This window comes from Crotalus tigris, unplaced genomic scaffold, assembly GCF_016545835.1.
Source record: "Crotalus tigris isolate CLP2741 ecotype Arizona unplaced genomic scaffold, ASM1654583v1 scf7180000024339.11422700, whole genome shotgun sequence".
NCBI lineage: Eukaryota > Metazoa > Chordata > Lepidosauria > Squamata > Viperidae > Crotalus > Crotalus tigris.
The window spans coordinates 6,713,209-6,740,423 of NW_024100509.1; the positions used below are offsets into that span (position 1 = coordinate 6,713,209).

The following is a 27,215-nucleotide window of genomic DNA, read 5'->3' on the forward strand; positions in this document are numbered from 1 at the left end:
TTACCACTACAGCCACGCCCACCAAATGGGCCACACCCACCCGGCACCCGACGATGCATAAGTAGGTTTTGGGTTGCAGTTTGGGCACTCGGTCTCTAAAAGTTCACCATCACTGTTATAATGGATAAAAATGTTTTGAATAAGAGTTAAAGGACTCACAAAAGTCTGCCTTCTGGGCTTCCTGTGGTGACGGCGGTGCCGATGGCGGCTTTTTTCAGCCGTCCACCCTGGAATGTGTCAAAGCCAGCTGAGACAATGAGCAACAGCCGGAGGAGGTGAGCTTCCCTTGGATAGTGGTAGAGCTCCCTGAGAGACCCCAAAGTTTTTTTCTTTGGAGGTCGGAGGATGAGAGCTCCCACGGAGTCTGCGGTGTTCTCCACATTCCAGGATGCCTTTGCTCTAATTTTTTTTAGAGCAAAGCTAGACACTGCTTTCACATCTGCTTTCAAAATGAACTTGTGAGTAAAATTTAAAGCAGACAGAGCTGACCAAGGAGATTATATTGGTGATTATTCTGAGACTTTAACTCTGGAAAAGATTTCATCTTCTCTCTCTTCTTATTTGAGAGGGGTGAAAAATGGCGCTGAGATGTTGATTTTAAGAGTGAAAGGACTGGAACTTCAATTTGAAACAATGTAACAGCTTTTACAAGATATAAGATTTTTTTTTTAATATAGAGGGCTTTTGTCTTTTTTCCCCTCCTTTTGTCTCCTTCTCTCTCTCTCTCTCTCTCTCTCTCTCTCTCTCTCTCTCTCTCTCTCTCTCTGCTAACTGTTGAAGGTTTTATAAGATTTTAAGTTTTTTCTTTTTTATATAAATGACAAGATGGCTTCAAAGCATCTCGGAGGTTTTGTTTCTAAAGCCTCGATCTCCTCTTCGGTAATGCAGATAGCCCAGCAAGTCGAATCTAAATTTTCACCACTTTTTCCAGCTTTACCAGCAGTTTTATCTAAAGACTTACAGGACGCTTTGGAAGATAGCATACGACGGATTGAAAAAGAGATAGGTGAAATTATTGAAAATAAATTTAGGAAACAGAGAGAACATATAGCGTCTGTGTTTCAGAAGTTTGTTGATCATATAGATCGTCTGGATCAGCGTATTGATGTTGCTGTAGAAAGTTCTGAAAAATTGGAAGATCGAGTTGATAAAACAGAAAATAAGGTGGAAATAATTCAGGATGAAATTACTATGTTACAATACAGAAGTATGGAGTTTGCTTTAAGAATAAGGGGAATGCAGGAAAACATTCAAGAGGATTTGAGACAAGTCGTCGTAAAGGACATAGCTTTTATTTTGGAATCTGAGCCTGAAGAAATATTGAGAGAGACGGAAAAAGTTTTTAGGGTTAATTCAAGGGTTGCGAGGCAGAGGAATCTGCCACGAGATGTGGTTATTTATTTTTCTAGTAGATCACTTCGTAATAAAATTTTACAAGCCTTTTATAAGCAGAGATTTCAAATTGCAGCTCAGGATGATATACTTTTGAAAGAATTCAAGAATTCTTAAAGTAAGAAAGCATTTTGTTTTTCTGGCTGATGAGCTTCAGAGGTGACAGGTCCGGTTCAGATGGGAAATACCGATTGGAATAGCGGTGAATTATGCGGGGATAAATTATAGACTTGATACAATTTCAAAAGCGAAAGATTTTTACACTTTTGTTTTGAAGGCGGGCTCTTCCTTACCCACAGCTAAGATATTAGAAGAAAAGTTGGAAGAGCAACAGATTGAAGAAGATATGCAGGTTAAACCTCTGCAACAATCTTTCTTGACAGAAGATTCATTAAAGAAATTGAGTATGACTCGTGTAGCTTTCAGAAGCAAAATAAAGGCAGGCTTTTCATTACCCACAGCTGAGACATCAGAAGAAAAGTTGGAAGAGCAGCCGATTGAAGAAGATATGCAGGTTGAACTTTTGCAGCAGTCCTCCTTAACAGAAGATTCATTAAAGAAATTGAGTATGACTTGTGCAGCTTTCAGAAGTAAAATAAAGGAACAACAGAAGGTTCTCCGCCATTTTCTATGCGCTAGACAATAGAAGGAAAAGTTGGAATATCAGCCGGCTAGCTAGCTTGGGGGGGGGATTATAAAGAGTTTTGTTAAATCTTTGTTATTTAGGGGATGATTAATAAATTTACTCGGGTCTGGGGGGGAAAGAGTTAAGAGCCAAGTTTATATTGTTTAAAAGAAATATACATCTCGGTGTGGAGAAGGTGGATAAATTATATGAAGAATAAATATGGGATTTAATGGATAAATTATGATTAGAGTAGATATGATTAAAAGTATCGTTTTGATTATGAATAATTTTTGGTTTAAATTTGGAATTGTTTAATTTGCTTTGTATTTGATTTTTATAGTTGATTATGAATAATTTTTGGTTTAAATTTTTTAATTTGTTTGAATTTGTTGTTTAAATTTGTTTCGTATCTGAGTTAAAGTAAGTTATTGATTTTGTTATTTGTATAGTTGGATAGGTTTAGTTAGATTCAGTTTGTATTAGTTAAAGTTAAATAGATTTTGTTTAATATGTTTGAAAACCCTGTGCCAAGTTCTGGGAAGTGGGGAGGAGGGGGGGTTGGGGGTGGGTGGGTGTTCTGGGGAGGGGGGGAGGGGGGGTTGGGGGTGGGTGGGTAAGTAGGTTAGACAATAGGATTAAAGTAAGATAATAGATGGGACAACTTATGAGAGAGATGTTGCTTGGGCATTTCCCCGGCACTGTATTCGAAGAGGGATGAGAGTGAAGGAGAAAGGTTAGGGAGGAAGTAGGAAAGGGAGAGGGGAGAGAGAGGAGAGGGGAGGTGAGAAAGAGGAGGGAAGTAAGGGAGAGTGTTAGAGAGGGCGGATGCAGTTTGGGGGGGTGGGCAAGCAACACCTATTTTTATTTTGTCAAATGTGAAATTTTTTCTTTTTTGTTTATGTAATTGATAAATGAAAAATAAAAACTTTTTTAAATAAAAAAAGAGTTAAAGGACTAGATGACTAGATGTATTAAATGGAATGTTTAAAGATTAATCATATTTTAATTATGATTAAAAAGAATAAGAAATTTAAGAAATAAATACATATTAGCTTAGGAGGGATATATATTTTAAGTAGTATGTTATTTTTTATTCTTCTTTACTCTTGCTTTTCTTTCTTTTTTTCTACTGTTTTATCTATTCCTTAAGAAATGTAAAAGTGTGAGATGGTTCATATGGAAAAATAGAATTAAATTCTTAAATGTAATTAATTTTTGAGAAAATCTTAACCAGTAAAAATATTTAGAATATGGTGGGAGAAATAAATTAAAATAAGGACTGTAACAGGATCTATATAAGGCAACCAGAATGATTGGATGGAAAAGAAAAATTATATTGATGTGATTATTATTTTTAGGACTATTGGGAAAAATAAATATTTAATTATTATCTATCAAAACAATAAGAATTGTATTAACAATGTTTGCAAAAGAGAATATTTTGGGAAAAGAGGAAATCAACTAAAACTATTATGTGGATTATGGATTATAGAAATCAATTGTTAGTGATTGTTTTACAAATGTAACCCAGATAACACACTGTTCACCAATTATTAAGCGATTTATGTTTTTTTTAAAAAAATCAATAAAATATATTACCAAAAAAAGGAATGACTTAGCAGGGTCTGTGTCTATGCCTTTAAGAGGCTGAGTATAAAAGGAAAGTTTTTTCCTGGAGTTTCTCTCTCATCCATTTGACTGCTGTAACTCCTGTGTATTGGAGTTGCTGTTTCACGACGTGTATATATTTTATTTCTGGTGTATATTTGTAGGTATAATGTAATATAAACCACATTTAATACAAACCACTGTGTACTGCATTTACTCCTGGGTTACCTCAGTGCAGTAAGACTGTACATGCTCTGCCACTATCATATTCCCCCCCCAATCTTTCTTTTCATTAAACTAGACATACCCAATTCCTGTAACCATTCTTCATAGGATTTAGCCTCCACTCCCTAATCATTTTTGTTGCCCTTCTCTGCAGACTTTCCAGAGTCTCAACATCTTTTTTGTATTGCGGTGACCAGAACTGGATGCAGTATTTCAAGTGTGGTCTTACTAAGATTTTGTAAAACAGTACTTCACATGATCTTGATTTTATCCTTCTATAAATACAGCCTACTATAGGTGTCACGTTTCGATTCCAGTCTTGCTGGTGCAACAGACATTGCTTCTCAGCTTGCCAATGAACTCAGGGAAGGGAGAAGATTTGGAATGCAGACTTCAAAAAGATTAAGGAAGCAGACCGTGGGAACCAAGGACAGTGGCCAGGGGTCTGGCTAGACCCAGAAATGTACATAACAATGTTTTCCAACTTGATTGGCCAACGTGACCTGACCCAGAGGGAGGAGGGAGAAGTCAATGCTTTTACTATATGGGTTTGGGAGGGGTCCTGCCAGAGCTGGTTTTACTTTCATATGTTCCAAAATAGTGTACTCAATAAAGCTTTGCATTAAGAGATTGGAAAGTCTTAAAAGTGTTTGCTTGGTTGGATTCGTCAATTGGAACCTTGACACTAGGATTGTATTGGCTTTTTTGGCCGCTGCCACACACTATTGGCTCATATTTAAGTGATTGTTCACTAAGACTTAGTTACTGGCTTTACGTTTCACCTAGTCTATACCTATACAGTTGGTTTTTCTTACCTAAGTGTAAAGCCTTATCTGTGTTGAATTTGATTTTGTTAGATAGGGCCCAGTTTTCAAGTCTGTCAAGATCTTTCTGGATCTTGAACTTGTCTTCTGGCGTGCTGGCTATTTCCGCCAGCTTAAATGTCATCTGCAAATATGATGAGTTCCCCTCAATGTTCTTGTCTAGATTGTTTATGAAGATATTGAAGAGTACTGGCCCTAAAATGGAACCTTGGGATATCCTACTGCTTACTTCTCTCCATGTTGATGTAGTTCCATTGAGGACTACACGTTGAATATGATCTGTCAACCTATTACAAACCCACCAGGTGGTGGTGCTGTCTATCCCACATTTTACTAGCTTCCCTAGAAGTAGATTGTCTACTTTATCAAATGCTTTATTGAAATCTAAGTATACTATGTCTACAGCATTTTGTTCATTGGTCACTTTGTTGAAGAATGAAATAAGATTTATTTGGCATGATCTGTTTTTGATGAACCCATGTTTGTTACTGGTTATAACCTTGTTTGCTGCTAGATGTTTGCAGATTTATTGTTTGATTATCTTTTCAACATCTTCCTAGGTATTGATGTCAGGCTGATTGGTCTATAATTTCCTGGATCTGTTTTTTTTCTTTTTTGAAGATGACCTCACCCACTCTTTTCCAGTCTTCACATGGTTCCCCAGTGATCCACGAATTTGAAAGATATATTTCAATAGTTCTGAAATCATGTCTGCCAGTTCCTTTAGAACTCTGGGATGTAGTCCATCAGAACCCAGTGATTTGGTTCTGTCTAGAGTGGCCATGTGTTATCTTACTCCATTTTTGCATATTTTAATTTGCATCCTAACTTGTCACTTATGGTTCTGTTTTTGGTAAGTTGAGTAGAGTTTTCTTTTTGTGCAAAGACAGATTCTAAGTATGAATTAAGCAGTTCTGCTTTCTTTCTACTGCATGTTACTTCTTTCCATCTTCTCTCATTGGACCAATTGTTTCTTTGACCTTTTTCTTGTTTTTTGTGTGTTGAAAGAAACTTTTTTATTGTTTTTGACATTTGTTGCAAGTCTTAACTTCATTCAAAGCCTTAGCTTTCCTAACTTCCATCTATGCAGGTTTGAACTATTTGTTGGTATTCTACCAATTATGTGTCCCTCTTTCCTTTTTTTTGTACTTGCCCTTTTTTCTCTCAGTTGATCTAAGAGTTCTTTGTGCAATCATGCTGGGGTTTTTTTTAGTGGTATTGAGCTGAACAGGGCTTTTATAATTGTATTTTTCAGAGTTTCCCAAGCTCTCTCTGCCTTATTTAAAATCAGCTCTTTTAAAGTCTAAAACACTAAATAGAATAGAGCTGGAAGGGACCTTGGAGGAAATGGTCTGTAACATATAATGCAACTCCATCTGCTCTTTTGTTAGATCTGTTTCTTTTGAACAGTTTGTATCCTTCTATCAGTACATTCCCATCATGAGTTTCATCCCACTAAGTTTCTGTAATGGCAACTATATCATACTTGCCCCCATGTACTAGTATTTGAAGTTTACCCTGTTTGTTCCCTAAACTTTGAGCATTAGTATATAGGCATTTAAATTCTTTGTGGCTGACCCCAGGTATGCTTCCTAAATCTCCTACTTTGCATCTGATTTTTTCTTCTTTCTCTTTACTCCCTACTTCCTTGTTTGATTGGTTATCTAGTTGTTTTTGCTTGGACTTAGGTTCTAAAGATTGTGAAAATTGGCTCCCCTCCTCGATTTTGTTTTAAAGCACTTCTGATAAGATGAACCAGTTGTTTTCCAAATATATTCTTTCCAGTTCTTGTGAGATGCAGTCCATCCCTTGCCAGAAGCCCTTCCTGCAGACCTTGGTCTAGGAAACTGAAGTGCTCTTGACGACTCCAGTTTTTAAGCCAGTGGTTCATTTCTAAAATCCTTTGCTCCCTCAATGGATGTTGGCCTTTTGTTGGAAGTATAGGGGAAAACATCACTTGTACTTCTAATTCTTTAACTTTCTCCCTAGCTGTTTATAATCTCTTGTTATTGTTTTCAGATTCATTGTTGCGTCATTCTTTCCCCACATATAGGAGAAGAAAGAGGTAGTAATCCATGGGGTTGATTATTTTAGTAAGGGTCTCAGTTATATTTTTGGTTTTTTTTACTCCAGGGAGACAATATATGTTCCTATATTGACTATTTGGTCTGCAAACTATAGTTTCTGTTCTCCTAAGAATTGCATGTCCTATCACCAATACTCACCTTTTTTCCCTAGGGGAGTCTGGAATACTTTTCTTCCTGTCACAGGAATGCTGGGTTGTGCTTCTTTTTTAGAAACTATTGGTGACTATTTTTTTATAGGTATCTGCATATTTTCTTCCAGGGGGAGGCTATGAAAACAATGTTTGGTTCCAGAGGGGCTTCATTGGAGTGGGCTAGGGTAGATAGTAGGGGCTTTCTTCTTGATGTTGTTTTCTTCTAAAAGTAACATGTTTCCATCAGTCTTCCTCTTTAGGTTCATATATAGGGACATTTTTCATGGAAGGTGTTTGTTCCCTATTGTGTTCAGTTTGGGTGTATCAGTTTTCTTCTTTAGGTTCATATACGGGGTCATTTTTTTAAAGCTGTTTGCTCCTTATTGTGTTTAATTTTGGTGTAGTTTTCTTGCTTAGGTTGGGATTTCTTGCTTTGCTCATTGAATTTCAGAGTGGTTAGAGTTGCCTCTAGACCTTTTACTTTTTCTTCTAGTAATTAATATAATTTACATTTGATACATACATAATTTGGGCCTTCTGTGGGCATAAGCTCAAACAAGCTAGGACTTGGACATGCTGCCATCTTAGTTGAGGTGTTGTTACCTTCAAGGCTGGTATATAAACATCTTTCAAGTTGATTGAGTTTCTTCTGTGCATATAGAGGAAGCAGTATCAGATCAGGGGGAGAGAAGATACTAAATTAAGTAGGAAGGTACAAAAAGAGGGGGTGGAGGGAGGAAAAAGAAGCAGTTAGATAAGGAAAATAGAAAGGATAAAGGAAAAGAAGAAACCAGAGTAAGGAGGAAACACCAGCAAACAGGAGAGCAGCGAATGAATGGCTACATGTGGAGTCAGAGGCAGCCGCAGCAGAGAACAACAGATCCAGCTCAGGAGCCCAACTAAGCAGCCCAATGCTGGAAAAGAGGCAACTGAAAGCAATGAACCAGCACTGAACAACAGAGAAGAAGGGAGACTATTGGAGGCAGCAAATCGGTGGGTCACAGTATATTCAAGAATAGCCTAGACCAGGGCTTTTCAACCAGTGGTACGGGTATCACCTGTGGTACATTGGCACCTGGAAGGTGGTACGTGACCATCCTAGAAAAGTGGTAGTGGGGGAGGGGAATGAGCTGACTCGGTGGTAGCACAGCACAAGCCTGAGCGAGAGATGGCTGGAACTGCAGGATTGTCAGGGCTCAGCAGAAGTGCCAGGATCAATGCTTCTTCGGGGCTGTCAGGGCTCAGTGGAAGCATCAGGATCAGTGCCAGGCTCCAGTTGGAGCTCGGCGCTGATCCTGGTGCTTCTGATGAGCCCAGAAGAAGCGCTGATCAGCTGGAATGTTGCAGCATCTCCAGGGTCTTGTGATTTACATTCAGATGCTTGGCAACTGATTCATATTTATGATGGTCACCGTGTCCCAGGGTCATGTAAAGTGACCAAAACCTGCTGCAACCACCCAGCAGATGGGGGGAATAAAAACCAAACACCCCCCCACCCCACCCCCATTGCCAATCCTCAACAGAAATGCTCACAACAATGAAAACCTCAGACAGGAGGAAGAGCGCCGCTGGATGGGCAGGCAAGTGTCTTGCTCGGCTGTGGCTTGGGGGGCACTTTTTCAGTGCCATTGAAACTTTGAACAGTCACTAAGCGAACTGTTGTAAGTCGAGGACTACCTGTACTTCATCGCTTTTTTTCCTTTTGGGGGGGTCATCAAGTTTTTGACACCTTGCTAGGCAACTGGTGATACTCGGATATTGCCATATCCTAAGAGTGGTACAATGGGTGAAAAGGTTGAAAAGCCCTGGCCTAGACCCATACTCCAATCTAGGCAGCCCTGCTTGAGGAGGCAGTCAGGCATCCTGACTCAGGGCCTAGCAAACTAGAGGCAACCTGACTACCCCAGTCCTCTTCCTGCATCCTTCCATCCCCATAGCCCACCCCAGTGACCTGCCCTAGATGGAGGACTTAATCAACGTTCCCTCCCCAGAGAGATCATTGGCCCCTCTGCCTCCTACTAGCCTGGCAGCCAATCTGACCGAGGACAAAGGGCCTGGTGCAACAACAAAGGGAACCTGTGAGCTTCCGGTACGGGCGACGGCGATGGCGGCTACTTAGTAGCCGTCCAGCTGGGAAGGTGTCAGAATTGCGGAGCATAGCACGTATCAGCTGGCCCGCGGTTCGGAATCCCCTTCCCGGGCAAAGGGAAGGGGTAGAGAACGCAGGAGTAGAGGTAGAACCCCTGAACCCCCTCTGGATTTATTCCTAGAGGGGGTGGAAGGAGTGTTCCCTCGGAGCTCCTGCTGATCTCCGCCTCCCAGCTGTTTTTGCTTCCCTTTGAAGCAAAAGAAACCACCGCCTCTATCTCTGCGTCTACAGCGTCTTGGTGAGTAATCTCAGAAGTGGACAGAGCGGTTTAAAGGATCTTTTTTTATATATAGTTTAGTGTTTTATTTCTTTCTTTTAGTTAGTTCCGACTATCTCTCCTTTGTTCTTTTTTTTGCTGGTATGGAGAGAGGAATTAAGATGGCGTTTTAAAAGTGTCGGAGTTTTTTTTCCCCTTTTTCCTTTTCTCTTTTGTCTTTTTGCTCTTAAAGTTTTGGACTTAAATGACTGCCTTTGATCTTTTTGTTCCTGGTATTGGATTTTTTCTCCTTTCTTCCTTGGACTTTTAAGGATTATAGTGTTTTTGTCCTTTTTTTAAAAAATTTATCTTCCTCCTCCCTCCCCTTTTTTTTGGGGGGGGAAGAAGGGAAGAGAGAACTGTGTCATATAAAATGGTTTCAAAGAGACAGCCGCCTTCTATAACATCTAAGGTGGTCTCCTCTCCCACAGCTTTAACTGCACAATCACAACAACAACTTAAACATGTACCACCGACCCAGCCACCACCCTCCCCTCCTCTGCCAGGCCCGTCAGTACAAGAGATTAAAGGCATAATGGGAGATGTTGTATCTCAAATTAGAGATGAAATGAAGCAACTTGTTACACAGATTAAATCTGAAATCAAGGAAGAGTTAAGTGGGATGAAGGTCTCACTAGAAGATAATAACACCATTTTGCGGCAAGATATAGTTGCAGCTGTATCAGGCTTGGCTACGGTGGTGGTGAAGCTGGACTCGAGAGTGGAGGAAGTGGCAGATAAAGTTGATTCTTTTGAGGAGAAATTCCAAGATATGGAAAGGAAGGTGGAGACTTCACAAGAAGATATCCTTATGTTCCAGTATAGACAGATGGAGTATGCCCTGAGGATCAGGGGCCTTAAGGAAGATATGAATCAAGACCTGATGGAGGTGGTGCTAACTGACCTAGCTATTGCTCTGAATATGGATAAAGGAGAATTACGCAGAGAAGTTGAAAAAATCTACAGAGTTAATTCTTGGATTGCCAAGCAGAAGAATCTGCCTAGAGATGTGGTGATTTATTTTACAAAGAAGTCTCTGCGTAATGAAATTTTACAAGTTTTTTATAATAAGAGATTCCAGATTGCTGCCCAAGATATCATTATCTTAAAGGAAATCCCATCAAAAATTTTAAGAAGTAGGAAAGATTTTGCTTTTTTAGCTAATGAGCTTAAAGCCAGATTGATGCCATTTAGATGGGAGATCCCGATGGGTATGGTTCTGAGCCATGCGGGGATGCGTTATAGGTTGAATATGGTTGATAAAGCTAAAGAGTTCTACAACACGGTCCTGGGTGCAGGCTCAGTTCCACCTGTTCAGAAATCCCTGAGTGGCAAAGAGTTGGAGCAATCTGAAGCACTAGGTTTGGTTTCTGCTGGGATGCTGCAAGCTGAATGGCAACGTCAAACGGAGGTCAAAGAGCAGAGAATGACTCGTGCAGCTTATAGACGTAAGGAGAAGGAGCAACGCAAAAGAGAGGCTAAAGAATCTTCTTCCGAAAGTGTTTCATCGCCGGTGGGAGGAGCAAGACCTAAGAGTTCTGCAATACAGGCAGTAATGGCAGATCTTCAGGGAGTCTTCTCCAGGCTCATGGCCAAGGGAGATGGCAAAGTTCCTGACCTGGAATGTTAATGGATTGAATTCTCCACAGAAAAGAAAAAAAATCTTTTACTATTTGAAGCAACATAACAATGATGTTATTTGTCTACAGGAAACTCATATCTTACTTAAAGATCAGAAATACCTAGTTAATGCCCGTCTGGGATCTCATTTTGTATCTTCTGCTCCTGGGAAAAAGGGGGGAGTGGTTATCTATGTGAAGCAAAATTTACCAGCTTGTCTGGTAGAATCAGATCCCCAAGGAAGATATGTGATGATTGAACTTGGCTTATATGGTAAGAAAGTACTTATAGTGGGGCTTTATGCACCAAATCAGCAACAGGAACAATTCTACAGATTGCTACATCAAAAAATAACTTTGCTGGATTATAGATCCGTGGTGTTAATGGGTGATTGGAATGGCGTCTTAGATATACAAAGGGATAAGAAAGGTTCTTCTCCTCTTTTTAAACAGGCAAAATTACCCAAAGCTTTTTTGATATGAAGGAGGATTGGGAATTAAGGGACTATTGGCGGGAATGTAATCAAGAGGAGAGAGACTTTACCTTCTTTTCAGATAGACACCAATCCTTTTCAAGAATTGACTTTTTTTTTATTACAACGGACTTATACAATAGAGTAAAGAATGTAAAGATTTTTCCTAGGTCGTTGACGGATCATAGTCCAGTTTGGATGGAGCTGACTCAAGAAAAAGAGGAGAGAAGATCCTGGAGGGTGAATGAAAACTTATTTAGACAAGAAAAGAATATTCAAAAGCTAAAGGAGTCTTTAAAGGATTATTTTGCTTTAAATATGCATAAGGGGACTTCAATGTTAATGGTATGGGATGCAGGTAAAGCATTTATGCGTGGGATCTTGATAAAAATGAATAATTCTCATAAGCGAAGGCAGACTCAAAAACGTAAAGAATTGGAGGATGAAATTAAGTTAAAAGAAAAGTCTTTGATTCTAAATCCTTCAGATGAAAATATTAAAGAATCTGTAAAGTTGTTAAGAGCACAATTTAATATGTTGCTGGCGGATCAAGCTGCAACTAACTTATTGTTTATGAAACAAAATACATTTTGTAATGCCAATAAACCAGGGAGATGGCTGGCCTATCAATTAAGAAAGAAGCAGAGACAGAGGATAATAGATAAAATAAATTATAAGAGCAAATTAGTCTTTCAGAAGGAATTGATTAAGAAATCTTTTTTAGATTATTATCAAAAATTATATAAATCTACTAATGTGCAAATCCTAGATATAAATAAATATTTAAGTGAGGCTAGTTTTCCCAAACTGACAGAGGATCAGAAACATGAAATTAATGGCTTAATTACTAAAGAGGAAATTGCGATAGCAATTAAACAATTGAAACTAGGGAAAGCACCGGGTACGGATGGGTTGACAGCTGTTTACTACAAAGTTTTAATGGAGGAGATGACTCAACCACTAGGCGATCTTTTCAATGATATCTTACAGGGTTCAGAGATTCCTCCTTCATGGCGTAGTGCTTTTATTTCTTTGATTCCAAAAGAGGATCAAGATCTTACTTTACCAAAGAATTATAGACCTATATCTCTTTTAAATGTGGACTATAAGATATTTGTAAAAATCTTAGTAAATAGGTTTATGAGGGTTGTGCACCATCTTATGCATAAAGATCAATCTGGGTTTATAACTGGTAGGTATATGAAAAATAATGTTAGACAAATCATTAATTTATTAGAATATTTAGACAAGAACAGCCAAGTCCCTGCAGGGCTGATATTTTTAGATGCTGAAAAAGCCTTTGATCAATTGAACTGGCATTTTATGTTAAGAGTAATTGAAAAGATGAATTTTGGTGAAAAGATATTACAAGCTCTTTCGGTAATATATCAAAAACAAACGGCACAACTTATTGTTAATGGAGGTTTGTCAGAGGTATTTACAATAGAAAAAGGTACTAGGCAGGGATGTCCACTATCACCGTTGTTGTTTGTTTTAACATTGGAAATATTGTTGATCAAAATTCGAGATTCGCAGGAAATTAAAGGAATAGAAGTTAATAAAAAAGAATATAAGTTAAGAGCCTTTGCAGACGACTTGGTGGTTACTTTGTCGCAACCTATTAGTTCTGCAGTAAAGTTATTACAGTTAATTCATCAATATGGTTTAGTTTCGGGTTTTAGAATTAATGTTAACAAGACTAAAATCCTACCTAAAAATATGACTATTCAGGAGAAGCAGACTTTGGCTAACTTGACGGGTTTTGAAATTGTTAATAAGGTAAAATATCTGGGGGTGATGTTATCTGTTTCTAATGCAAAATTATTTAAAAATAATTATGACAGGTTGTGGGTTAGTGTACAGAAAGACCTGAAGAATTGGGAGAAGCTGCAATTATCTCTCATGGGAAGAATTGCAGTGATAAAAATGAATATTCTACCCAAGTTTCTTTTTTTGTTTCAAATGTTACCGATTTTGAAGAATGAGACTAATCTAAGTGAATGGCAGAAGGGTGTTAATAAATTTATTTGGGCAGGGAAAAAGCCAAGGGTTAAGTTTAAAATTATGCAAGACTTCCGTGAGAGAGGTGGACTCAAGGTACCGAATTTGAAATTATATTATGATGCGGTGGCTTTAACACTAATCAGTGACTGGGTAAATTTGACAAATCTCGAGATACTCCATCTAGAGGGATGGGACTTACTTTATGGGTGGCATGCCTATTTAATATTTAATAAAAAAGTGGATTGGGCTTTTAAATCTCACATTATAAGAACTTCTTTACTTAGGACTTGAAGAAAATATTATAAAAGTGATTTTAAAGTACCATTATGGGCTATAACATGGCATGCGATAGAAGGAATAAAAAGAGGTGTTAAAATGGACATGGTGTCTTATAGACAGCTACTTAGATGGGATGGACAAAATTGGCAATTAAAATTACGGGAGGAGTTAGCACAAGAAAATATTATTTATTCTTGGTTTCAATATAGGCAACTAGCAGATAGATGGAAGGTGGATTGCAAGGTGGGCTTTCTTAGAGAAGATGAAAATCTTATTAAGCAAGTGAAGGATCAAAGACAAGCCCATATTAAGAGAATTTATGGGGTGCTAGTTGAATTGGACTCAGAAACGGAATTAATTAAAGATTGTATGATTAGATGGGCCCAAAACTTTGGTGAATCAGTCCCATTGGATACATGGGAAACCATCTGGGTAAGAAATGTCAAATTTACACAGGCACAGAATTTAAGGGAGAATTTTTATAAAATGTTTTATAGATGGCACCTTGACCCACAAAAAATGTCTTTCATGTACCCGGACTTACAGCCTAAATGTTGGAGATGTGGTTGTTTGGATGCCACCTATTACCACATTTGGTGGTCGTGCAGAGAGATAAAAGCATTTTGGATTAAGATATGGTGGAATATTCAGAGAATTTTTAGAAGGAGGGTAAAATTTACTCCGCAGTTATTTTTGTTGGGTATAGTTACTGATTGTGATACAAAGGAGGTTATACTGATGTTAAATTTGATTACAGCCGCAAGGCTGTTAGTAGGACAATATTGGAAGAAGGAATCCTTGCCTACATTGCAGGAATGGTTTTTTAAAGTGTCCTATCTGGCGGAAATGGCAAAGATTTCGGCTTTCTTAAAGGAACAAACGCAAGAGAAATTTCTTGCTGTTTGGGATAAATGGATAGAATTTATACAATTTAAATTGGATATAAAAAATATCATATTGCTTTTTCATAATTCTTATTTTTATATACATATATATATATTTTAGTCTTATTTTTTTCTTTTTTATATATAATTTTTTTTTATTTTTTAATTAAGCCTATTCTGCTCTGGGAAGCTTGGGGGGGGAAGGGGGGGTGTTTTGGGGGGGGGATGGGGAAGGGGATGTTATGTTTAGTTTTTTGTATATGTTGTTTTCTGTTTTTGTATTGTTATTTTTTTCTGTTTTTTTGTAAAAACTTATAAAAAATTTTCAATAAAAAACAAAACAAAGGGAACCTGTGTCTGTGTAAAAATTGGTGGTGGCAAAATCTGTGGAGGGGAGAAAGGCAGGAGAAGATCAGTGAAGGGGAGAAACACAGCAGCAGCAGAGGCACATCAAGTTAGAGAATTCTGATCTCTAAAACTGAGTGGCCGTCTGAGTGGAACAGACCAGATAGCAGAGCTGAGCCGACCGGAAAGCCAACCAGAGGCCTTACCAGAGCAGAGACAACAAGAGGCCAGAGCAGCAAGCAATGGAAGTGAAGGCAACAATTAAGTTTGAGGTCCCAATAGGAAGGGAGGGGAGACCCCAGTAAAGAATAAAAATCAAAATAAATAACAACAACAACAATAAAAGAAAATAAAAGCTAAATAAATAGGCAGATAATAAGGACTGGAACATTAGAAATCAAGGAAGAAAAGGATTAATAAAGAGGCAAATTTTAGGGCAAATCTTAAATAATAAGATAGGGAGGAATTGCAGCTCAAAAACTTTAAAAAAACCAGAGGGAAGAAAAGCATAAATAAAACTAGCATAATGGTAAGAAAGTTAAATAAATATCGATAGAAAAATGAGCACAAATAGGCAGAAAAAAGGATAGGGGAAAAAATAGGCACCTAGAACAGAGAAGGAAGAAATAAAGCAAACAGCAAAGCACATCCACCAACCAAAAAGAGGGATTTTCAAATGATGACTGATACTATTGTGGTATGCAATACATGTTCCATATATGTGCTTATGCCTAAAGGATATCCAAATTATACATGCATTAAATGTAATCTATGTGAACTAATGGAGGAAAAAGTAAGGGACTTAGAGGCAATTCTAGGCAAACTCCAACCTACGCAAGAAAGCTATACCCAAATAGAACCAAATAATGAACAAATAACTCCCAGAGGATTTGACCCTACTGATAGACCCTTGGAGGAAGAAAAATGGAGATACATCAGACATAGAAGGAAACACAATAATCAAAGAAAGAAGCAGCATACATTTAACAAACTCCTACTCCCAATCTAACCCAACAAGAAGCAGCCCCATTAAAACTGAGCAATCAATTTCTCCCCCTAGATGGAAATACTCAGACCCACAACCTCTCCCCCCCAAAAAACAAGCAGACACTTAGCAAAGAAACAACTTCCTAAAAAAAAGTCACATCAACAAATACAGCTGAGATAAACAGAAAAGCACCCCAGATTGCAGCCCCCCCCCCCAAAGGAAGCCGAGTATTGGTAATAGGAGATTCTGTCCTCAAAGGAAAAGAATAAGCCATCTGCAGACTGGACATACAATCCAGGGAAGTATGTTAGAATAGAATACAGCTGGAAGGGACCATGGAGGTCTTCTAGTCCAGCTCCCTACTCAAGCAGGAGAACCTATACCATTTCAGACAAATGACTATCTAGTCTCTTCTTAAAAATCTCCAGTGATGAAGTGTCCACATTTTCTGAAGGCAAGCTGTACCACTGGTTAATTATCCTCACTGTTAAGAAGTTTCTCCTTAATTCCAGATTGCTTCTCTCTTTGATCACTTTCCAACCATTGTTTCTTGTCCTGCCTTCTGGTGCTTTGGAGAATAATTTGACCCCCTCTTCTTTGTGGCAGCCCCTCAAATACTGGAATACTCCCAATGTTGTCTCTCTGAAGTAAAAATCAAAGATGTAGCCAAGAACCTAATCAAAATAATTAGGTGCACAGATTACTATCCCTTCCTCCTCTTTCACATTGGGACGAATGACCTGAGTACAATATTGAGAGATTATAAGCAACTACTAGGCAATAAAGTTAAGGAGCCAGGAGCACAAATAGTGTTCCCATCAGTACTCCCAATGAAAGGCCAACACCCATTAAGGGGAAAAAGAATTCTAGAAATAAACCACTGGCTAAAGGATTGATGTTGACAAGAAAACTTTGGTTTTCTGGACCATGGACTGCATTTCTTTTGGAATCTCTAGAACACAAATCCCAAGAAAACAAATCAAACAATGAGGTAGGGAGTGATGAGAAAAAAAGAAAAACTCAAACAGCAATCAAGAGATGCAGGAAACATGCCACGGACAAGCATAAAAGTCTTAAATGTTTATATACAGACAGGATGAACTAGAAGCAATAGTACATGAGGGCGGGTATGGCATAGTTGTCCTTACAGAAACCTGGTGGGACGAAACCCATGACTGGAATGTATTGATGGAAGTTGTTCAAAAGAAACAGATCTACAAAAAGAGGAGGGGAAGTTGCACTATATGTAAGAGAACACTACATATCTACAGAAATACACATGATCAAAGATAAAATCCCTCCAAAATGTACATGGGTCAATATAAAAGGAAAAAAAGTGACATTGCCATAGATGTGTATTACAGGCCACCCAACCAATCAGAAGAAATAGATGAACTCTTTGCCAACCAGTTAACAAATGTGTGTTGGAAGCATACCACACTAGTAATGGGAGATTTCAACTTGAGTGGGAGATCAAACAGATTCCTAACCAACCTAGCCAACAACTTTATCATCCAAAAGATAGAGGAGGGAACTAGAAGTAAAGCTATACTGGACCTAATCCTTATTAATTGAGAAGAAGTGATAAGAGGGAATTGAAGTTGCCAGAAGCTTGGGTGAAAGTGACCATGTCATACTGGAATTCAATATAATGCAAGCACAGGCAATAGAAAATAATCCAACCAGTGTTTTAAACTTCAAAAGAGCTGATTTTAACAAACTCAGAGAGAACTTAGGAAAGATTTCATGGATAAAAATCCTGAAGGGGAAAACAACTCAAGATGCATGGGAAACTCTGAAAAATGCAATCATAAAAGCCCAGTCCAGTACAATACCACTGAAAAAGAAAAACAAGAAACTCAGGAAGAAACCAGCATGGCTGCAAAGAGATCTCTCTGACAAACTGAATGATCAAAAGGACAAGTAAAAAAATGGAAAGAGGGACACATAACTAAGGCTGATTATCAGCAGACAGCCAGAACTTGCAAAAATGAAGTCAGGAAAGCAATGGCTCAGAATGAACAAAGACTTACAACAGAAATTAAAGTTTCTTTCAACATATTAATAACAAGAAAAAGGTCAAGGAAACTGTAGGTTCACTAAAGAGAGATGGCCAGGAAATAACAGGCAGTAGGCAGAAAGCAGAGCTGCTTAACTCATTCTTTTCATCAGTCCTCACACAAAAAGAAATTATAGCCCAACATACCCAAAAAACTACTGCAAAAGACAAATTAGAAACAAAAATTAAAATAAGCAAGAAAATGGTAAGAGAACGCCTATCCAACCTTGATAAACCGAGACCTGACAGATTACATCCCAGAGTTCTGAAGGAGTTGGCAGATGTTATCTCAGAACGATTGTACCATATCTTTCAAAAATCCTAGAGCATGGGGAAGTAGAAGGGGAACTCATCAAATTTGCAGATGACACTAAACTGGCAAGAATAGCCAACATCCCAGAAGACAAACTCAGGATCCAAAAAGATCTTGACAAAAGTTGAACAATGGGCCCTATCTGACAGAATGAGTTTTAATGTGGAGAAAAGCAAAGTTTTATTTTTTTATAAGTGTTTTATTCATTTTCTATTATTAGAAATCATAAGTGCTTAGTAAACAACATGATGTCCGGGTACATTTGTTGCCCAATGTTGCATCTTAACTTCTTCAATATAAATCTGTTCAGTGCTACACAATCCAGTGTTTTTTTCCCCTGGTCCTCTCTTCTTCCCATAGTGTTTTCATTTTTCCAATATTGAACAAATACAATTCTTACTACTATTAATACTTACAAAATCAGATATACACACCCTCTTCATATTTTTCTAGTGTTATACAAATAACAATGGTATCAGTTTATAACCTCTTTTCTAACCACTTTATATTTGAATTGTATTTGCAATTAAAGTCTCATTAAATCAATATCCTGTTTTTCAAGCTCTTATCTAAGTTTGATTTCTCATCAGTATTCAGTTTGTCAGTTATGATTTTCTCAAAATTAGTTACATTTGTGTAACTGAAAATTTCATTTATACAAACCATCCTAGTGTTTCTATAATTCCCATATCAAAAGAAAAGGTGCTATTCTAATTATAAATCATATCTTTCTTATTATAAAAATCTGTTTATATCTGTGGTTTATCTATTCCAGTGGTTCTCAACCTTTCTAATGCCGCGACCCCATAATACAGTTCCCCATGTTGTGGTGACCCCCAACCACTTATACATCACCGGGTGCCAGGGGCGTGGCCAAAGAAAAGGGGGGAAAATGGCGGACAGCCTTGTTTGGTGATCCCCGTGAAATGGTTGTTCGACCCCAAATGGGGTCCCGACCCACAGGTTGAGAACCACTGATCTATTCTTTTGACCATATTCAAACAAATATTGGATCATACCATCTGGTATGTCAAATCTTCTGTTTTTTGAGTCTAACTCTAGTTTTCTTCCTTTGCCAATTGGCTTTCCAGGCCAAAGTAATTAAATCACCAAAAAATTCTTCCTCTGTTTTTGTGAATATTGCTTGAAATGGGAAAAACAATTTAAGTAGGGTATTTTTTAGGGTGAATTCCACCCCATTGTATTCATTAAACAGCTCCCACTTTCCTTTTCCCTCAGGTTCTCTTTTCAATTTTGTCTCCCAATTTCTGGCATTTCCCCTAACAGCTTTATAATCCCCTTTTTAAAATCTTCTTCCTTATCCTCAGGTATATTTTGAAAACCTAAAAAATAGGGTGCCTTTTCGATTTCCATTGTTGTAACTAAGTCTTGCAGATTTTTATTTGTCTATGCCAGTTTATGTTTCCCTTCTTTTATATCTTGCGTCTTTGGATCAATTTCCTCTGATTCATTTTCTGTTTTCTGACATTTGTTCATTCTTTGTAGTCGTTTTCTGGGAACTTTCTAGTTGTGAGTTTAAGTTAGAAATTTGCTCATTTATATTATCAAAATTGTTTTTAATCTCATCATGGTTCTTCTTGCTTCTTCTTTATGTGAAATAATTGTCTCCTGAATTAATTGTAGCATCGAATGTATTTCCTTCAGGAAAATATTTACTACTTCTTGAGGTGTTATTCCTGCAGATCCCTGGTAAACCTGGCTGGAGGCTTCAGATGGGAGTATTAAGTATGTTTTCCTACCATTTTTGGTTAGCTATAAAGGATCCATTTTATTTTCCCCCTCCAGATATTCTGTTAGAACTGTTGTGTCTAATACCACCAATCTTAATGTCCATAAAACAAAGTCTCATCTAGTTCTTCTGGTCTTTATATGTAGCCTTTATAATGTAATAGGTTCCAGGATACAAGCCCACTACTGAAAGCAATATTTTGTAATAATCCTTCTGCTAAGGCGTCCAGAAATTGTCAGTCAGCCAAAGTTTACAATCCAAAATGTTCAAAGTATTCAAAATGTTCAACCACCCTAAGAACAATCCAAAAACCTCCCCCAGACAAACATAGCCAGAAGTCAAATTTTTCTTTCTCTCCAAATAGTTCTTAAGATTAAAAGTCAGAGCTCAGTATATGTAGTAAGCATATGTAGTAAATATGCCAAAATATTTTTCTCTGTTGCCAGCTGTTCTCTGTTGAATTAAAAGTCACCAAACAACATCGGATGTTCTTGCTTGACACTAGGTTGTTATCTATTTCTAAGCTTCTTGCAAGGTCTGCATCAGTCATTGCAGCTATGGTGCTATACTCTAATCCACCACTAAATGTAATTCAATATCCATTTTCCAACTCTTAAAACAGAGGGTTAATTTCTTGTATTTCACCCCAGTATTCTTTCGAAGAGAAAATCTTAATAATGTTCTCAGTTCTTAAATTCATCAAAACTATAGCTTGATATTGCTTCCACTTCAGTGTTAAATCTTTCTGCCCCCCCCCCCATAAAAAAGTTAAAACGCCACTTCCATTTCTCTGGAAGGGTGGGGCTGCAATCCCCTTCCTTCTCATGTTTGGAGGTTTTTAGCTTCTTGGGAGCCTTTTCCAGGAAATCCAGTTATAAAATTGTAAAGAAAGGATTAATATTCTCACCCAGTTCCAAACATGCTGTTTATGGTCTGTTAATTAGTGCTTTCTTCGATTGTCAGTAGCTGGAGGCTGGCCACAGGAATGCAGCCAGCCTTTCCCCTGCCAGGATCAAACGGATTGACCGCCATCTCTGTGTGATCAATGAGGTACCCCTCCTTCCTTATCATCTCTCTGGGACAATTTTAGGCCCTTTAAGGGCCCCCAAGCAGGGCAAAATTGAGCACGAAAGCAGAACCTTGTCCTCCTGTGTCCGTGTCTATACGACGCCAAATCAGAAGTCGAGAAAAGCAAAGTTTTACATTTCGGTAGGAAAAATCAAAGGTATAAATACAGATTAGGTGAGACTTGGCTCAAAAACAGTAACTATGAGAGGGACCTTGGAGTCATAGTGGATTATCACTTGAATACAGTATGAGCCAGCAGTGTGCAACCACCGCCAAAAGAGCTAATACAATCCTGGGTTGTATAAACAGAGGCATCGAATCAAGATCACACAAAGTATTAGCACCGCTTTATAAAATCCAAGTAAGACCACACCTGCATTACTACAACCAATTTTGGTCACCATACTACAAAAAAGATGTTGAGACCTTGGAAAAAGTTCAGAGAAGAGCAACTAAGATGATCAAAGGCCTGGAGACTAAAACATATGAAGAATGGCTGCAGGAATTGGGTTTGGCTAGTCTAAAGAAAAGAAGAAATAGGGGTGACATGATAGCAATATTCTAGTATCTCAGGGGCTGCCACAAAGAAGAGGGGGTCAAATTATTCTCCAAAGCACCAGAGGGCAGGACAAGAAACAATGGTTGGAAACTGATCAAAGAGAGAAGCAACCTAGAATTAAGGAGAAACTTCCTAACAGTGAGGACTGGTTAATTAACCAGTGGAATAGCTTGCCTTCAGAAATCATGGGTGCTCCATCAGTGGAGATTTTACAGAAGCGATTGGACAATCACCTGTCTGAAATGGTACAGGTTCTCCTGCTTGAGGGGGGGGGCGACTGGACTAGAAGACCTCCATGGTCCCTTCCAGCTCTATTATGTTCTATTCTATTCTATTCTATATTACATATTTTACAAATTGATCTCTTTTTCCATTACTTTTTTAGTTTGCTTAAAAATTAAAAAATTCTAAAAGAAATTTTAGAATGGATGCTACACAGAAAAAGGTCAAAACCTGTTCTCAGCATATAGAATGTGGAATAATGAATTTAAATTACAGGAAGGACAATTCTAACTTTATTAGAATATTAGCAAATTATTCTGGAAAAAAACCCGACCAGTACAATGTGTCCTGTTATTGGATGTCTTTATATCGAGTCTAATCAGCCATCTGCTTTAAATTTCTTTATTTCAGTAATTCCTTCACTGAGTAAGTTGGACTTGATCATCTACAATATATCTTTTTTTTTTTCAATTTTATGTTTCTATGATAGTTACAAGGAAATTACTGTGTAGATATATTTTCCCAGCTGTAAGTGTTAGCTACTTATGTTGTTGCATTATATATGTATGAATGAATGTTTTTTCTTCCCTTTTCTTGTTTCTTTTTACAGATCTCCGACCTTTGCCTGATGTAGCCTTGACAGGGACCTGTACTCGAGAATGCACAGAATTTGGTCACTCTGATACCTGCTGGATGCCAGGTCAGTCCTCTCCAAACCGGCGGCCCAAGAATGCCCTCAAATTCTCCACATTTGTGCCTTATCAAGACAGAGGGAGTCAAGAACAAGTTGGGAATGGAAGCCCCAGACTCTCAGAAGAGCGCAACACCAAAATGGCTAACCTCCGCCTGCTCCCCACATACAGTGCCTTCTCCAACAGTAGCCATGAGCCCTGCAAGAATTCCCCCATGGAGGAAATCCCTCTCACCCAGACCTCAGACTTCCAGACAGCCACCACACCATCATCCCAAACTGCCAAACGAGAGATCTACCTGTGAGAATGAGGAGGCCATATAAAGTATCTGAAAACAATGCTGAGACCAGTGTCTAGTGCTCCAGTATGAAGTGACTTTTCAAACTGTGATTCTTTATCACTCAGTTTGGCAGTTCTGTGCCTGCCAGATAAGACTGCCTTGCCCAGTCATTGGGCATGGAAACATTTCATTCATTGATTCCTCACTGGGCAAGGGAACTGACACCACCAGAATAGCCAAGCTCTCCGTAGAGTGGTCCATGGATATCTGGAAAGAGAGAGAAAGGAATATAGTGAAGAGGGCTTGGCTTCTTTGTTTCAGGACTGGGGTGGGTGGGTAATGGCTTAGTTACCAAAGGTCCACGCAGATTTGGTGGAGTCCATTGGGCACAGGGCTGAGAGCACTTGGTGCAGGTGCAGGGGGAAAAGCTGCCTCTCTTGTTACTATAGACTCCTGTAAATATGAATTTTAAGAATGACATTTATGTCTTGCCTGATTGAGTTTTATTTGTCCTTGGAACAAAAAGATATTGAAGCAAACAACACCACAGGGAGAAATTTTCAGCTTGAATATTTCACCACACAGAAGAGCACATTGGGGCAAACACTTCCAACCAGCCCACCCTTTACTTCCACAGTGTAAATAAGGATGAAGCATCAGTTGGGAGAGGGGCATTCTGGCTGGTCAGCAGGACTGAGTAGGAAGGACATAACAGAGTTTTAAAATCTTAATCACTTTTCAGACTTCAGAAACTCTATCAGGTATGGAGGAGCCCTATAGCTAGTAGTCATAGCTTTTAGCTGTCCTCCTTTGCCCCTACCCCATAGATAATGAGCCGCAGTAGTAAAAAAAAAGTGAAAGAAACTTTAGTTTTTCAGGTGGTAGAATATCTAACTGCCCAAGATTACTCCACTGCCTCATGTGTGAGGCAGAGAATTTCCATGGGGTCATTAGACCCCAGTGCCATGATTCTGGCCTTTGATTTGTCTGCCTGTAAGCCACCATTGCCTTTGTGAAATGGAGCTTGGACTCAGGGTCACACTTGGGCCCATGGGCCTCTGTATGCTGGAGTCACATACCCCCTCCCTATGCCTTTAGACAGCCTCAAGGGCTCCAATATTCTCTTCCAGTGCCACATGTTTAGCCACATAGTATTTGACTGCTGGAGCCTGTCATAGTTTCACTAGGGGCCCATAAAAACAGTGCAACTATTCATGGGCATTATTATCCCCAACCACTGATGCCGTCATTTGGGATCACTCAGAAGACCAGCTCTGAATTTATAAGAGAGCACTCTTCCTCCAGCAAGCAGTGGGCTGCTTTGGTGATTAAGTTCTTAAATCCCTCAGTATTCTAGTCTTAGGCCTGATTCCAGATAGTATAGTATTAATGGCAATCACTTGCCAGCTAGTAATTATAGGACTTTTCCAGTACATATGGTAATGAAATACAGTCTCCAAATTGGGGCTCTATCCACCAGACTAGCTGACATTTTTTGGACCCATCTTGTTTCTCTTGGCTTAATTCTTCTGGTTCCAACAGGCCCAACTTTCTTCCCACACATTGCCATGTGTTTTTCTAAGCTGTATTGCAGAAGATGGGCTGGATGTCCTTCTTTGCTGTCTCTCTGTTCAACTTTCTCAACTGCATGTGTCTCAGAAGGAAAGGAAACAAACATGATATGTTTTGTAAAACTATTGTGTGGGTATGTGGATACGTGCTTTACAGGACTGATCATTTGGAGATAGGTTGGTTATCAAACTAGTAAACTGGTAAAATCAACATAGAGCAATTTTCATTTTCTTCTGATTGTCAGAGATAATTTCTAGGATAATATGAAATTTTAGTGTCTCCCTGCATTCTCTGTCCTCTAATGAGCAGACTGCTGATCGCCTTCTAACCATACATAGTGGTAGTGGGAAGCATTCCAGAAAAAAAATCCAGTGACTCTACTCATATAGTAAGCTACTACATGCCATGGGTGATTAAGTGTCTGAATTCTAGTATTGGAGTCCCAGGTTTGAGATCACTGGCAAGTTCCAGTGTGTATAAAAACCAAGGACTTCCTCTCTTCTACCCCTATACTTTTTAAGGCTCAGGGCTATGTCAGCAGCAATCCATAGGATGGAGAGCAGGAATATAGCACTTCCTATCCACTCTTGTATCAAGAGCCTAAGGTTAAAGTGATCATGTGTGATGAAAGCAGGAAAAAATTCTGAAATAGTTTGTTGATTTTTAACTTAATATGATATGTGAACCCACATATTATAGCTTAGCAAACCAGGCCGCTTTGGCTTGTGCTTCAATTCTTGGTTAAAAATCTGTCTGGACTGTATGTGTAAATATAGTTACTGAGGTAAATAAATAAAAGCATAAATAAACACTGTCCGAGGAGGTCTCCAGCTATCCACCATACCCAGATTTTTTCAAGTGCAACTGTATGGTATGGAAAGGACAGACCTTTCTTATTCTATTCTATTCTATTCTATTCTATTCTATTCTATTCTATTCTATTCTATTCTATTCTATTCTATTCTATTCTATTCTATTCTATTCTGTGAAAGGAATAGATGGGAGCCAAATCACTAATGAAGGAATACCTGTGTTGCTCAGGTAAGGTTATCCTCTTTTAGGCTTATCGATCAAAATATAACAGAAGGCAATCTAATTTCTAGTCCATCCCTTGTAGATGGGAATTATAAAACTGACCTCATCCCAGAATTGCTTCTGTATTTGGATATGCTTGCTATAGGCCCATTGGAACAAATAAGCTTGCTTTTTGGTAATAAGCCAAGGCTGATAACATGAACGTGGAGAGTTCTTCATCTCTTTTCCTTTGGTTTTGTGAGAGATATGAAATAAAAAAGACTGGCTATTCAGGGAAAGGGATTGAAAAACAGTATTGCCTGGCCTCCCAAACATAACCAAGACTTTGAAATGTGTTTTGTGTGAGGCAAAAAGGAAGATGGCACCAGTAGTAATTGAAATATATTTTTGATGAATATAGTTATAAAATATAAAGGTGCCCTAAGAGTGTAAGTGGTTGATAATCCAATGGTCAAAATACCTTTAGGAGACACTCATCTTCACAATTTCAAACCAAGAAATACATGCCTCGGAAAAGAGATGGAGAAGGTTAGGAAGAAGACCATTCCATGATTTCTGGTCTAGACAAGCACATTCAATGGCAAGGAGAAGAACTTTGAGCACTACTTTAGGACAAGCCAGGGGTAATACCAAAGGTGTAAGGCCAGACACAGGTCAGCTGAGTGAGATGGAACAAAGCTACCCCTTTGTAATTCTTCGTGTTGATTCTATTTATACGAGATTTCAGTTCTTGCTTGTGATGCCTTGTTTTTTTGTACAGTTTTATGTACATGCAGGTGTAGCTTTTTCTAAAGGAGAAATCCTACAGCAGAGTAAAGAGTACCCAACTATTTTTGAATTGTGCCATTTGTTTAGATACTGCCTCTTTCTCTCTTGCTAAGGTTGTATTGCTCTCAATGTGATGCATATCCCTTGCACTGGGAAAGCTTTGGGCCTAGGGCTTAGTTCTCCCCTGGCACTGTGAGCACAATTGATTCCCTTGTAATCCTTTTTGTTTGGAGCCGTGAGCATGACACCTCGTGAGCCCATTTTGTTCTCTTCCATTTTGTTGGTTTGCTGAGCTGTCAGATGACAAACTCCACTGTAATTAGCCCTCCCAAAGCTTTACAATAAAAAATGTGAAAACCTTTTGGCTTGACCTAATTTCTTATCTCTGCAGATCAACTGAGATGTGTATTGGTTTACATGTATGTTGGTGTTCTTTTCTTTTCTGAAAGCCAAACTATATGGCATGGGATTCTTCTCCCCTCCCTCCTCCCATACTATGTCTCTGTGTGCGTGTGTGCGCTTGTGCACACATATGAGATAAATATACAATATACATCTCCAATATACGAGATGAATCAGCTTGGAATAGAATTAAATTCACACAAACAGGTTTCCTACAAATAAAGGCAATACAATATTTGTAATAGCATGTCTTGTAGCTACAGTATATGAAGTGAAAGTAGTATTTAATGAATTTTGTTATATCATAACCTCTTTGTTAGATGGAACATCCCTGTCATCTTTCAAGACCACATAAAACAGCCATATCCTTGTACAATACATAGATTACATTGTTGATGCTTAGAACAATCAAAGGAATTTGTGGTAGAGGCAAGTACCTCATTACTCATATTAGCCTTCATATTAGGTAGGTTAATGATCAGCACTGAGCACTGCAGGTACATATAGACACATAGACAGATAATAACAAAGCAGAATTACGATTGGAAGAATAAATTGTTCATTGTTCGGCATAAAACCACTTATCTGAGAATGGACCAAAAA

At 38.5% G+C, this 27,215-nt stretch overlaps 1 protein-coding gene across 14 annotated transcripts in view; it reads left to right on the forward strand.

Annotated features, from left to right (window-relative positions):
- The window catches only part of PCDH1 (protocadherin 1), a 347,254-nt gene that overhangs the window by 275,015 nt on the left and 45,024 nt on the right, over positions 1–27,215 (forward strand). For 12 of the 14 annotated variants that reach the window (XM_039326009.1, XM_039326013.1, XM_039326015.1 and 9 more), the window contains one exon: positions 22,474–26,572. In XM_039326009.1, coding sequence (XP_039181943.1) covers positions 22,474–22,859 — 386 coding nt within the window. In that variant the 3' untranslated portion in view covers positions 22,860–26,572. Of the gene's footprint in view, positions 1–22,473; positions 26,573–27,215 lie in introns of those variants that run through there. The other 2 variants (XM_039326008.1, XM_039326010.1) reach the window with 1 other exon arrangement.